This window comes from Homalodisca vitripennis, chromosome 1, assembly GCF_021130785.1.
Source record: "Homalodisca vitripennis isolate AUS2020 chromosome 1, UT_GWSS_2.1, whole genome shotgun sequence".
In the NCBI taxonomy this organism is placed as follows: Eukaryota; Metazoa; Arthropoda; class Insecta; order Hemiptera; family Cicadellidae; genus Homalodisca; species Homalodisca vitripennis.
Genome location: NC_060207.1, coordinates 118,748,020 through 118,760,422, shown reverse-complemented (window position 1 = coordinate 118,760,422; position 12,403 = coordinate 118,748,020). Strand labels below are relative to the sequence as shown.

Sequence of the window (12,403 nt, the reverse complement as noted above, 5' to 3'; positions counted from 1 at the left end):
TACACACCACATACATAATGGACATGTTTTATTATTTTTCTTGTAACAAAATGTAATTAAATTTACATAGTCATCTTCCTATTTTGCAAAACTTGCTCATTCCAAACAATCATTCTGTGTCTGTCTGTGTGTGTGTGTGTGTGTGTGTGTGTGTGTGTGTGTGTGTGTGTGTGTGCGCGCGCGCGCGCGCGCACATGCGTGTGCGTATTTCTGGGGCTAGGTTAACTGGAGGCAACAGTAAAAGTCAAAATTGAAAATGTAAAACATTGATGACTCCCACACAAAAACAGAAGAATTTATCTTCTCTTGTATGTGTAATTTATTCCCTCAGCAGTTCAGTAACAGCTTATAATTCTTTTTATTTTAATTTTATTAATTATAATATAACATTAGTTTTTCAAGAATAGAAAAATATATTCCAATTGATAAACGCTTATCAAAAATTGGGTATATAAATATAAAATTAGCGTTTTGTTAAAATCCATTGATTGTGAAGAGAGAAATAAACCATTTCATTTCATACGAATTGTATTTTCGAATAAAGTTTCTAAAAATTTTGCTTTATTATAAAATTTTAATTTTTAAACCATACACTAATTTTGATGGTTGAAATAAATTTTAAAAGTTAAATAAAATTAGCTATGAGAACTGGGTTAGTAAATTGTTAATAAAAATAAGATTTTTTTCTGTTTTATTTGATCAAATAGTATTGCTTCAATAAATATGAATAATAATAAATATGAATTTATTCCAACATCAAATGTACATCAACACAAAATTATAATAATTCAACAGAATTGAGTAACCACTTTTGCAAGTAGTGTGGTCAGTGGATAACAAAATAAAACAGGTTTCTTATCAGAGTCCTGTCTATGGATTCTTAAAGATATCAGCCAGCCTGAGATCCAGTGGCGTCTGCACTACAGATTAATAATATACAACATTGCATGAGTTACCAACAGAACTAAAGTACTTTCCTTGTCACAATCTTTATCTTACAAACTAAAACCATATCTCAATAACCCTTACTTCTCAACCAGAAATTATAAATTATGCTAAATATACACAAGTAAAATACATGATTCTTTGCTATTTACGTATTTCTTCATGTTAATTTAATCCTAATTTATTTATACACAAGATTTATATAATAACTAAAATTTACTATAAGGGGAAATTATTAATTGTTACAATTCTCTTGTAATAACAACAACGTTCTTAATTTACTACAAAATTCTCTAATATTCATAGATATTTTAACGTTATAAGGCAATTTATTAAAAATATTTGGGCCATGGTAAAGAAAAGAATGCTTTAGTTGACTTTAGGTGTTCTAAACATTCGCCAGAATGAGGTACGAGGTAGTGAATGACAGCACGAAATTTGCACTTGACGCGAGATACAATCAACATTTTTCGTGATAGATGCTACTGTGTCAAGAACTCCAAACATTTAGCAGGAGTGAAGAAGGCAGCACTTAGTGTTAACTGCCTTTCTGTATTCTGTAACTCCCACATACATAGGTGGAATTATTTTTATAAAATAATTATCTTTGTATAAAGTATTTCATTCAAAACACGATGCACACATTAAACAGAGTGGCCACTCAAAATCTCGTTTCAAATTTCCTGCTTTTCTCTGTCCAAAATTTCTGATACTCTAGTCCATTTTCAAACCAAATAAACAACACTGTAATACTGTATTTAACCCTTATGCCTGAAAGGTGAAGGATTATCATCACCAGCTAGCTGTATTTGCAGGAAATGCCACGAAACTGCAGTGGTTTATCAAATTTTGCCACTGGCGATGTGGGAGAAATTTGGTGACGATTCATTACTACCAACTATTTTAAGCTCCAATCAATCTCTAGCATTCAATCAAATCAATTCAAATCGTTTAATTGCAGTTAACAATATACACTATATAGCAAACGTCAATTTTCATACCTAAATTTTTTTATTCATCTCCATCAAGGCCACATTGAAACTAACAACACTCAAACATTCACACCTCATTCGGTCCATGCCAATTACGCCCACTTCATGTGCTGGAGTCAGTTTCCTCATCGTGTGGTGTCCCAGTTGAATGCCAGAAACTCATCAATACTGTTATGAAGCGTTTTACGCCATGTAGAGATTGATACGAGTTTTCTAACACCTTGGGCGTTGAAGCATTTTTAATTGAGTTTGGCAATCTGTTTATAAAAAATACCTGCCTGTGAAGGTAAATATTCATATACCACCATTTTGAGCATTCCTGAATGGTAGTCATCTCTGCCTCTTGTCTCATATCCATGCATGTCTTGTCCTCTGGTTAAGGCACATTTAGACAAACAATATAAGGTTGTTTCTAAGATGTAGAGACATGGCAAAGACAACAGTTGCAAATTTGTTAAAGCTCTCCTGCATGACTCTCCAAAGTCCAAATTAGCAATAATGCGAATTGCTTTTTGTGTAATTTGAAAACACTCGTGAAATGTTTGTTTGCACATCCTCACAATAATCCAAATCCAATCCAATCCCGATATCAGGTCTGGTAAAAATCCCACTGACATTCTGATAAACTCAAAAAACCGGGTTGCATCTCTTATCAAACCAAAAAGATGATAACAGTTACACAACAGAACTCTAATCCTGTAAACACTGTACATTTTAGGCCTGTGCAATCTATCTAACAAATACTATTCAATTTTATGTCTTTTCAAAATGCTATTTTCATTCAAGAATAACTGTTAGAATAGTTCAACTGAAGAGCCCATTCCGGTGACTGAAAAAATGTAAACACAAAAACACACCTTACATTGCAGCCACTACCGCTCTGCCATTTTGCTGCTTTATTGCTTATAGTATACCACTGTAGCCGAGGCCAGAGATGATCAGTTGACCGACTTTAATTGTCCAATGGTTTGTTATGTGTTTCACGTGCTTGTCGCAACACAGGGATAGAAATTCTCCACTGCACTAGTAGAGGCAACTGGCATCAGATGGGGCTTGCGAATTATCATTTGCAGTTTCACAGGCCACGCCACATAAAATACGAAACTCTTGATCTATTTTGAGATTAATCACGTCCTGAATCTGTTAAAATCTGAGCTGTTAAAATTATTTCTTCATTTCATAAGTTCTTAGAAACGGAAATTTTTTTTAGATTCATCCCAGTTCTACAGGAAGATTCCCGGAACTTCTAATATAACTTTAAATGTTTTATAATTATTTTTGCAAATGTTCGTAAAACTGAACGCTAACAATTTAGGCATTCATTGATGACATCCGTAAAACCGGAAGTTGGCAGAGGAAGAAGGATTAATGTAGATATTCTTACAGTAGGCCATTATGATGATGAAATATTCAGCCACTATTTAATAGTCTAGGCCAGCGGTTCCCAATCTTTTTTGGTGACGTACCCCTTAGTTTGTACTATGTATTATGGCGTACCCCTTGGCCCATTACACGTATATTTTAAATTTTACATGCATCATTAGTTTGCCTTTTCTTATTTTTCGTTTTATATACAAGTATAATTACTCGTATGTTATAAAATCTGAATTTCAAAGATAAAATGCAATAAGAATAACAGATCCGTAATGCATTATAATACAAATTTTATATATTTAGTTTTTAGTTATCTGTGTTAAAATTTGTTAGGTAGGAATAATAAAGTGTAAGAAACTGTATTAATACATATATTTAATTATAATCAAATTACAAAATACAAAATTGAGAATTGTGGATGTCGCATAATGAAAATTTTCGTATATAGTTATTATCAGTTATTCAATGTGAGGGATGATCTTTAATGGAATGACTTAAAATGCTGATGTCTGGCATAATTAGGCTTAAATTGAGTCTGAGATCACATTCCACTGTTTGTATTCGGTTCCTGTATTTATTTTTGATGTACAGCAGATGTGAGAATCCCCGCCTCACATAGATAGGGAAGTTCGGAATGGTAGTAGAAACTCAACTGCTTTGTCAGCAATTGCAACCATACGCTGAACGTCGTTTTGATCCAAAAAACAATAAGAGTGCGTTTTGTAAATACTTCTTTCAGATCCGAATCGGAGTTTAAACTCAAAAAAGTTCCTCTTTAAGTTTCAGAGAAAATCTGTTAGGAATAATTTTCTCAATTTCAGCAAAGGGATTTTTAATCCACGAGTATGAACTCAGATCACCTTGAAACTATTTCGTGAAGCTAGCTTGGAGGGAGCTACAATGAACTGATATGTCATTCAAAATTGTTTGACTCATGAGAAGTTCGTTCTCTTTAATAAAAGATTCAGGAGATCGGAACTATGACACTTAGCTTTTCTTTGCTTCCCCTTCTGCAAATCTTAGTTTAGTTTCACACTATTGATTTTATCCATAGCTTGGAATGTGGCGTTATAGCTTCCTTGTAGTTTCCTGTTAACATCATTTAACATACTGAATATTTCTGCCAAATAAGCCAATCGGCTTAAACCATAATTCATCTGAAAAAACGGTCATGATACTGAAAGTCTGTGTCGGATAGAAAAATCAATATTTCATGTCGAAGTTCAGCAACTCGAGATATCACTCTTCCTCTCGACAACCACTTTACTTCCGTGTTGCAGAAGTAATATGTTTGTGAATACTATCGATTTTCATCACATAAATTATGGAAAAGGCGTGAGTTCAGTGCTCAAAATGAAATTTACTGTCTTTACTGCTTCATTCAGTACATTTTTCAGCTTTGCTGGATATCTCTTTGTAACCAAGGCTTCGCGTGTGAAGACTACAATGAATAAACTTAGCCTTTAGGCTTACTTGCTGCACTTGAGTAACAACTCCCTTATGAACTCCAGCCATTGCATTTGCTCCATCTGTGCAAATTCCTACACATTTTTCCAGTTCAACTCGTTTTCTCGAATAAATTTTCCAATATTTCATCTGCATTATTGTGCATGAAGGCAAGTTTTGGCAAAAATAACTTGTCTTCTACGACAGTATTTCCCATCTTTGTACCTAACATAACATATTAGCTGAGCCATGTTAGTTACGTCAGACGTTTCATCAATTTGAATAGCAAAATATTTGCTTTTTTATTTTCATGAGTAATGTTTCCTTTACATTAGCAGCCATGTCACTTATTCTTCTTGAAACTGTATTGTTAGAAAGCGAAAGTGAATCAATCTGTTTAGCCTCATTTTGTCCTAAACATGGTTGACACAATGTCTTTAGTTTGCTGGCAGTATTAATGTTTCCCCAATGGTATGTGGTTTGCCTTCTTGAGCAATTCTAATACTAACTTTATAGGAAGCCTCAACTGCTTTTAAATTCAAACTGGTACAATAATTAATATTTGTCTTGCTGCCTTTTAATGAAGCTTCCTTATTTTTGAAAAAAATCCAATGGTTTATTTTCATGTTTTGTTAGGAAATGACGCTTTAAAAGAGATGGTTTCATTGCATGGTGGAGAAAAGTGTTTCTAACAAATTACACATTGTGGCCTAAGTTCATTGTCATGGACCTCATTATAAGTTAATCCATAAGACAAGTAGCTGGTATAATATTTACGTTTTTTTTGTACGCACGTCTGTTTACCTAATGGCTTCGCAGAACACACAGAAGAACTTTGATCTTGATGAAGACGTACTAGGTACAGGAGTAAAATTACCTTCTTCAAGTGATGATGAAACTCTGCTTTTTCTTAACGTTTGAAGACTTGCTTAACCACATTTCCATATCGCTATAACAAACACTGTCTATGAAATAATGAATAAAATAACACGAATAATGTGGCAGTATAATACACGCTTTAAAAACCACACACTTTTCAGACTGGCAGACGATAGACAAACTGACAAAGAAACTAGAAGGTGGATGAGAACTTTTCCCGCAACCCGAAAATCTCCCTCGCATCAGCCCGAACATAATAGCAAAACTGGCGTGGTCCTGCTCACGTACCCCACCGGCAACGTCTCGCGTACCACCAGGGGGTACGCGTACCACAGTTTGGGAATCCCTGGTCTAGGCTATCATATCTTTGTTTAATCTAACTGTTATACTTACAGGGTTTTTTAGAAGGGTTAAAAAATTCTGTTTATGCTTTTGTAAAGCTTTCTGAAGTGGATCCAAAATTGAGTCATCTTCACTGCTTACTGCCCTCTCGACTAGACTCTGTAGTTCTTTGAATGGTGTCCACAAATCTTCATTTGTTGAGACTGTAACACGTATGGTTATAAATCAGTACATTTCTTACTTGGTTACTGTGGTAGTACCGGGTACAAGCCACAAAAAATAAGTTAACTTTTCATTTGTTGATGTGGTTATAAAATTCAAGCATTTAGCGTTATTAAAAAGGAAATTATTGTATTATGTGCAGTGGCATGTATTTAGTAACTTAATAGTTTAAAAGTTTGAATTTATTAACTTATCTTTTTCCTCGTGCTCAGTTATATTAGATTCACAAGTATGTGTTTTTACACATAGTTATAAGATATGATCATAGCAAATTAAAACACGTTCGCTACCAACCGGCACATATATGTGCCGGTAGGTCCATCAAGATAGACCACCATTGTGTGAGTTGGGCACTTCTCACAGACCAGCTCAAAGTAGTGTGGTCATTACCGTAGCCCAAGAGTACAACTTTGTTCAAATCAATTTATATATCATTTTATAGCCTTAGGCAAACGTATAACTTGATTCCACATCCCTTTTTTTACGTTGTATACATTTTGGCTAGTGGCACATATATGTGCCGGTCGGTCTGTAGCAAAAACTTAGGCTTAGGCTAAACCTCAAATATAAACTTTTTCTAGTTGAAAGTCAAGTAAAAATTGCCATAACTGTGTTAGGACACATTGGGAAAATAATAAAAACTAGTGTTGACATGGTAGTTATGTGTATTGTACAAACTAAAACAAGATCTTTGGATAAACACTTTGGAAATAGCAGAATATGTTATTAAAAAAAACTCACACAAATGTCTCTTATTTATAACTCCATTTATGTAATGAGCTACATTTTATCTTTGACATAAAACAGTTAGGAAATAAAAATGTCTTAGGTAACACACATTTTGTTTTAGTTTTTCACTTGTGAAATTCATTGAAACACTCTGGCATGCAGAGTCCGAATTTATTGTCCTTTTCATATGTGCAGCTGGAACATGTGAAGAAAGTTGTTTTCCGCTTTTTCTGTCTTATTCTACAAACATGACACCGTAGCCTCTTGTTCAATTTGACTGGGTCATGGCTTTTTTGACCTTAGACCTTGAACTGCACCAAGGAAGAAAAAGTGAACATACCGAGAGACCAAGCGGCACAAATATGTGCCAGACATCCCTGTAGACCGATATGAAAGAATGAAGTCGAAAGAATAGACCGATCGTTACCACAGCCTTTTATTTAATAATACTACACTGGCACAAATATGTGCCGTCGGTCCACTGGAACTGTACCGAGCGGCACAAATATGTGCCATCGGTCTATAAGAATCAACTAGCCGGCACATATGTGTGCCAGCCGGTCCATATTAACGAAAAAGTTTTTACATTTCGGTAGCGAATGTGTTAAAAAGTGTATTATTTTATATTTCTTTGGTTTACAATATAGTTTCAATAAATAAAATAATAGATTTGGGTTTGTTTGATTCTCTTTTTAAATCTGATTATTTTTAGTTTGCATTTTAATTTTTGCAATATTCCTTGGCAAGAAAGATAAAACACATTTCTATGCAAAAGAAGATTATTTTTTTAGTTTTGTTAAACTGCATAGTTTTATAATGCCACTTGAAAATATTCCTTCTATGTTATAGTGTTATTCTGGTTTTGTTTTAAAATAAAACTAGGTCAATGGTATTCTGTACAGGTATTTGAATAATGTAACAGTAAATAACTAGAAATTGTAATATATTTGTAAATAGACTGAATAACTTGCAACTAAAGTAATCATTATCACTCCTCTCCAGCATCTTTCAGATACAGAGGACAAGTTTAGTATGAGTGTACTTAATAGTACCGTACTTTGTAACTGGTAAGTTATTTGAAACCGTTACTAGAAAGTATATATACTGGTTGTAGTGGGTAATGAGAAATCTCTTTTTAGAACATGTCTAATATAAGACAGAATAATTGGATTTTGGACATTTGCCATAGTTATATATTACAAAAAAGTATAACACTACATTTCGAGGATTCAAATCTACCCTCTTCTTCAGGTGAAGAAAACCCTAAGGCAGTGCTTTCCAAACTTTTAGGATTCAAGGCTCAATTTAGGTTTTTACTACTTTCTGTGGCGCTCCAGCCCCTCAGCTCATATCTAGAGTCGATGAACAATAACAATAACGTATTGTGACTTATAATTCACATAATAATTAATTTACATCTATAAAATATTTGCTTGTATGTCTATTTTAAATGATCCATCATAAAATATCAAGTAAAAACCGTGTTTTTAATAAATTATATAAAACTATAAGCTATTCACAGTAATAACTGATTGAAAAAAATTATACTATTATTATATAGTTGTTAGAGTAATACAATTAAATATGTAGAGGGAAGTAAAGTACAAAGTGTTTAATATTTTTAATATTTTTTAATAATTTTCAATGATTGCTTTATAAAAATTACAGTTTTGCTGATCAGATTATATCTACACAAATTCATCACAGTACATAATAATCGTTTAATGTTTTACAAAAGTCAATCAAACACATTTGCTGTCTATGCGAAGGATGAGATTTTGTCCTTTAATTAGTACATCTAAATCTAGACTCATGTTTGAAACTGATCACACACTTTTTTTCAATTTTTAAGTTTGGTGTGTATTTTGATTTGATAACACTAACGAAAGGTAGAAAGTAACAAAGGGTATCAACACAAGCAACGCTTTCCTAGCAATTTGTGAGTTCGATTTTTTCAACATTACACCATTCAACACTCTAGCAAATAATTATTTTGAACCCAGTCTTTAACGAAGTATCTGTTTGGAATTCAAACACTTGTTCACTCTTTTCAAAGCTTAGATGCATTTCTTTTTTAAATGGATTTGATACCCACATAATAGAGTTTACATCGTTGATAGAGAAATATTCATCAAAATACACTCAGTTTGTACAGATCTTTCATCAATCAAGGTGCAAAATCTACTGTATTCACCTTTGCATGATAGCATTCCGATAATCGAGTTTCTTATTAACCCTCCACTCTGTCTGACAAGTTTACGATATTAGTCTTCTTTCTTGCAATTATTTACTTATTAGTATATTCAACTTTTCAAACAATTCAGTAAGAAAAGCTATCTTCGACAACAATTTCCTAGCGATAAATGTATCGGCAGTGACATGGTTTTTATACTCCTGGTAAACATATATTTTGTGTCCCAGTTCAAACACCCTAGAAAGGGGGTTAGCAAGAGACAACCAACAAGAACTACTATTGAATAATACATGAGCGGTCAGATCCCATGTCTTTATAAATTTGTGTAGTTTATTTCACCAAAAAAATGTTAAGTGTATTGCGAAGATACTTAATGAGATGTTTAGTGGTTAATGTTTCTCTATGGATCACGCAATGGTCGCTTTCGCTCGAACGGAGCTTGAAGCCCCCTTTTTCGACCCTCCATTGCACTTTCACCCAACACATAAGTCAGTCAATGTCATGCTTATTGGTTTATCTGGGTGGAATGATGTGTAGCGTCAAGGCAACCTGTTCCAAGAAATAGTGGTGAGTGAGCTGACGAGTCTCTCTCCAAAATGCTACTCATGCTATGACACAGTAATTGCTCTGTTATGCTTAATTGTTTTAATAGAAAAGTAATTTTAAGTAAATTATGGAGCTGTAGTTATATTAATGATAATTAAACTATTTGATATGACATAAATCTAGTCTAGTGTGAAGTATGTTAATAACGAGATGCGCAAATAAGATACATACTGGCAACAAAACCAAGAGTACAGAGGAAAATATGACAGTTAAACTTCACCAGAAACTATTGAAAATTAAGAAAAGATGAAAAATACCAAAAAATTTGGCTGCAGTGTCGTTCTACATCAAATTATTCAGAAAAGTTTGATTTGTCACCCACTATCTCAGATTTTGATGAAAATTTACATTTTAAATCCTTCCATAAAACAAGCTGAGTTAAAAATGTAAAATTTTGTATATTTTCTTATCTAGCCTATATGGTTGTATTAAAAATATAGTTTCATCAAAATTTGAGATGGTAGGTGACATGCCTGATGATTTGAAGTGAAATGAACATTAAACACTACATCCTGAATTTAAAACAATAAACACACGATTACACTACAAACTCATATTCTTCACTCTGAAAAAAACACAATGACTAAACAAAAATTGAATAAATTAATTTCCTAATATTTTAGCTGCTCACGTAATCCAAATCTAAATACATTCATAATATGCCAAACTAAATTATGTTATTAGAATAATCACACTGTGGCGGTTGAGTAATATACAACATGGTTATCCTCAAAGCACTGAAGCCTACTACACAGCACAGTTGCTAGTGCTGCCCTAAACTGTTCTGACCACACAACATTCAGATGATCTATTGGACGCAGATAACGCTCTAAACTCAGACGACAAGAAGCACAATACACAAAATAACCACAAAATGACATACACATAATATTAGAAAGCATAGTTATTAATATTGTGATTTACACTTCTTAAAACGATATTTTTGTTTAGGTGGACGAGCATATTTTGTTAATAACATTGAAATGATGACTGGCAATCCCAGATATTACTGTTATTTGTGCAACAAGGAAAAGTGACTGAAGTCTCAGATGTGAAGATTAAAATGGTCAGGAAGACTCAGATGATCAAATTTAAATGCAGGATCATAGGCACATCCTCAGAAGATAAATTTATACTTAGGCATTGGGACATTTTACAAGTATGTAAAACACACCAAAAATGGATAGGGTACGATAAGCGGACCCAGTTTTTTTATATATCTCAAATTCTAGACTATCAATTGATATAAAAATATCTAAAGTCCGCAATAACAATCATAATTATGTTTTAAATTTAAATATGAATTTAATATTTACAGTGATCAAACAAATTATTATAATAAAAATTATGAAAACTGAAGACGACCATATTTGCTCCTCTCACAGTTACAGTTGTTTCTTTCTCACAAGTTTCACATAATGAGTTTTCGGTACGAGTCAAACATGTTGAAGCCACTAAAAACATGTCTTATCATCTTTCAAAGTAATGTCGTGTAGTTCTCTAAAATTGACTGCCATTTTTAATAATAAATGTCACTTTTGTAAAATTGAAACATTACCGTACATGTATTATTTGAAAGTTTTTACAGCTGTTGTTATAATTTTTTAAGTGAATTGTTCAAAATAATTATCAGTATCAATTGATTATATCAATGGTTGTGATTAAGTAATACCGTTTGTTAATTTCGATATAAAAAACCGGGTCCGCTTATTTTACCCTACCCCCAAAAATGTTGTAAGTAGCCTCTGTGATACATTGCCAAAATTGACAACCAGGTTTTGACTTAGTCAATCAAGGCAAAGTTACATGCATATTTAACCTATAACAACGTAGTCATTAATAATAAAGTGTACTACTAAAAATATGCGTGTTTTTAATTTAATACTTCACAGTTTAAAACTGTATATAAGTTATTTTATATTGTATTTCTAACCGGCAAGACACCACATAACCTAACAGAGGGGTTAGACCAATTGTAAGTAAAATTAAAATAATTTGATATCCGAGATAAACATTTATATTACCTTCCATAGGTGTACTCTTTGCTGACCGCAAATTTGGCACAGATTTTTAATTATTTTGTTTTGGAAATATCATTAAATGTATCTCGCGGGAAACTCTAATAACCACCAACCGTCACCAAATCAACACATTTTCAACTTCAACTCGTTCTTCTTTCGTATTCAACTACTTATTCCTTTTTTTCAATTTCATCCCTCCCATCACGTGTTGTAAAGAGGAATTATCCATCAACAAAGAAGAAAACGCCCAACGTTTCAGGGAACAGTACCGAATACCGAGTTTCTGTAGTACCGAATCAAGTTTCAAGAATGTGACCGTTGCGATAACATAGTCATAGACTAAATCAAATAATAGAGCTGTAGATTGATTTCATATACGCATGAGGGTGAGTGTATTTCAAACCATGCTCATTTCAATATAGTTTTTGGAGTGTATAATTTACATACATGGAAAACTGGAAGTGTATTATCAATAATACAATCGAAACTTTTTTTCTGTTGAATGAAATAGAATCGTCACTATACAATACAAATAGTTTTAAATTTAAACCAGTCATTACATGTAATACAACTTAACAAATACTTCTACAATATTAACACTTAACATTTTTAATTAAGACCTCATTAAAATTCTACTTAACTAAAAGTTCTAC

General features: G+C 32.8%; 1 protein-coding gene across 1 annotated transcript in view; it reads right to left on the bottom strand.

The window, feature by feature from the left end:
* LOC124352769 (nuclear pore complex protein Nup205-like) overlaps window positions 1–11,886 on the bottom strand; it is a 54,676-nt gene extending 42,790 nt beyond the window's left edge. Inside the window, 2 exon segments of the mRNA XM_046802436.1 lie at window positions 6,030–6,181; window positions 11,754–11,886. Coding sequence (XP_046658392.1) covers window positions 6,030–6,181; window positions 11,754–11,760 — 159 coding nt within the window. The 5' untranslated portion in view covers window positions 11,761–11,886.
* Between the last annotated feature and the right edge of the window lie 517 nt (window positions 11,887–12,403).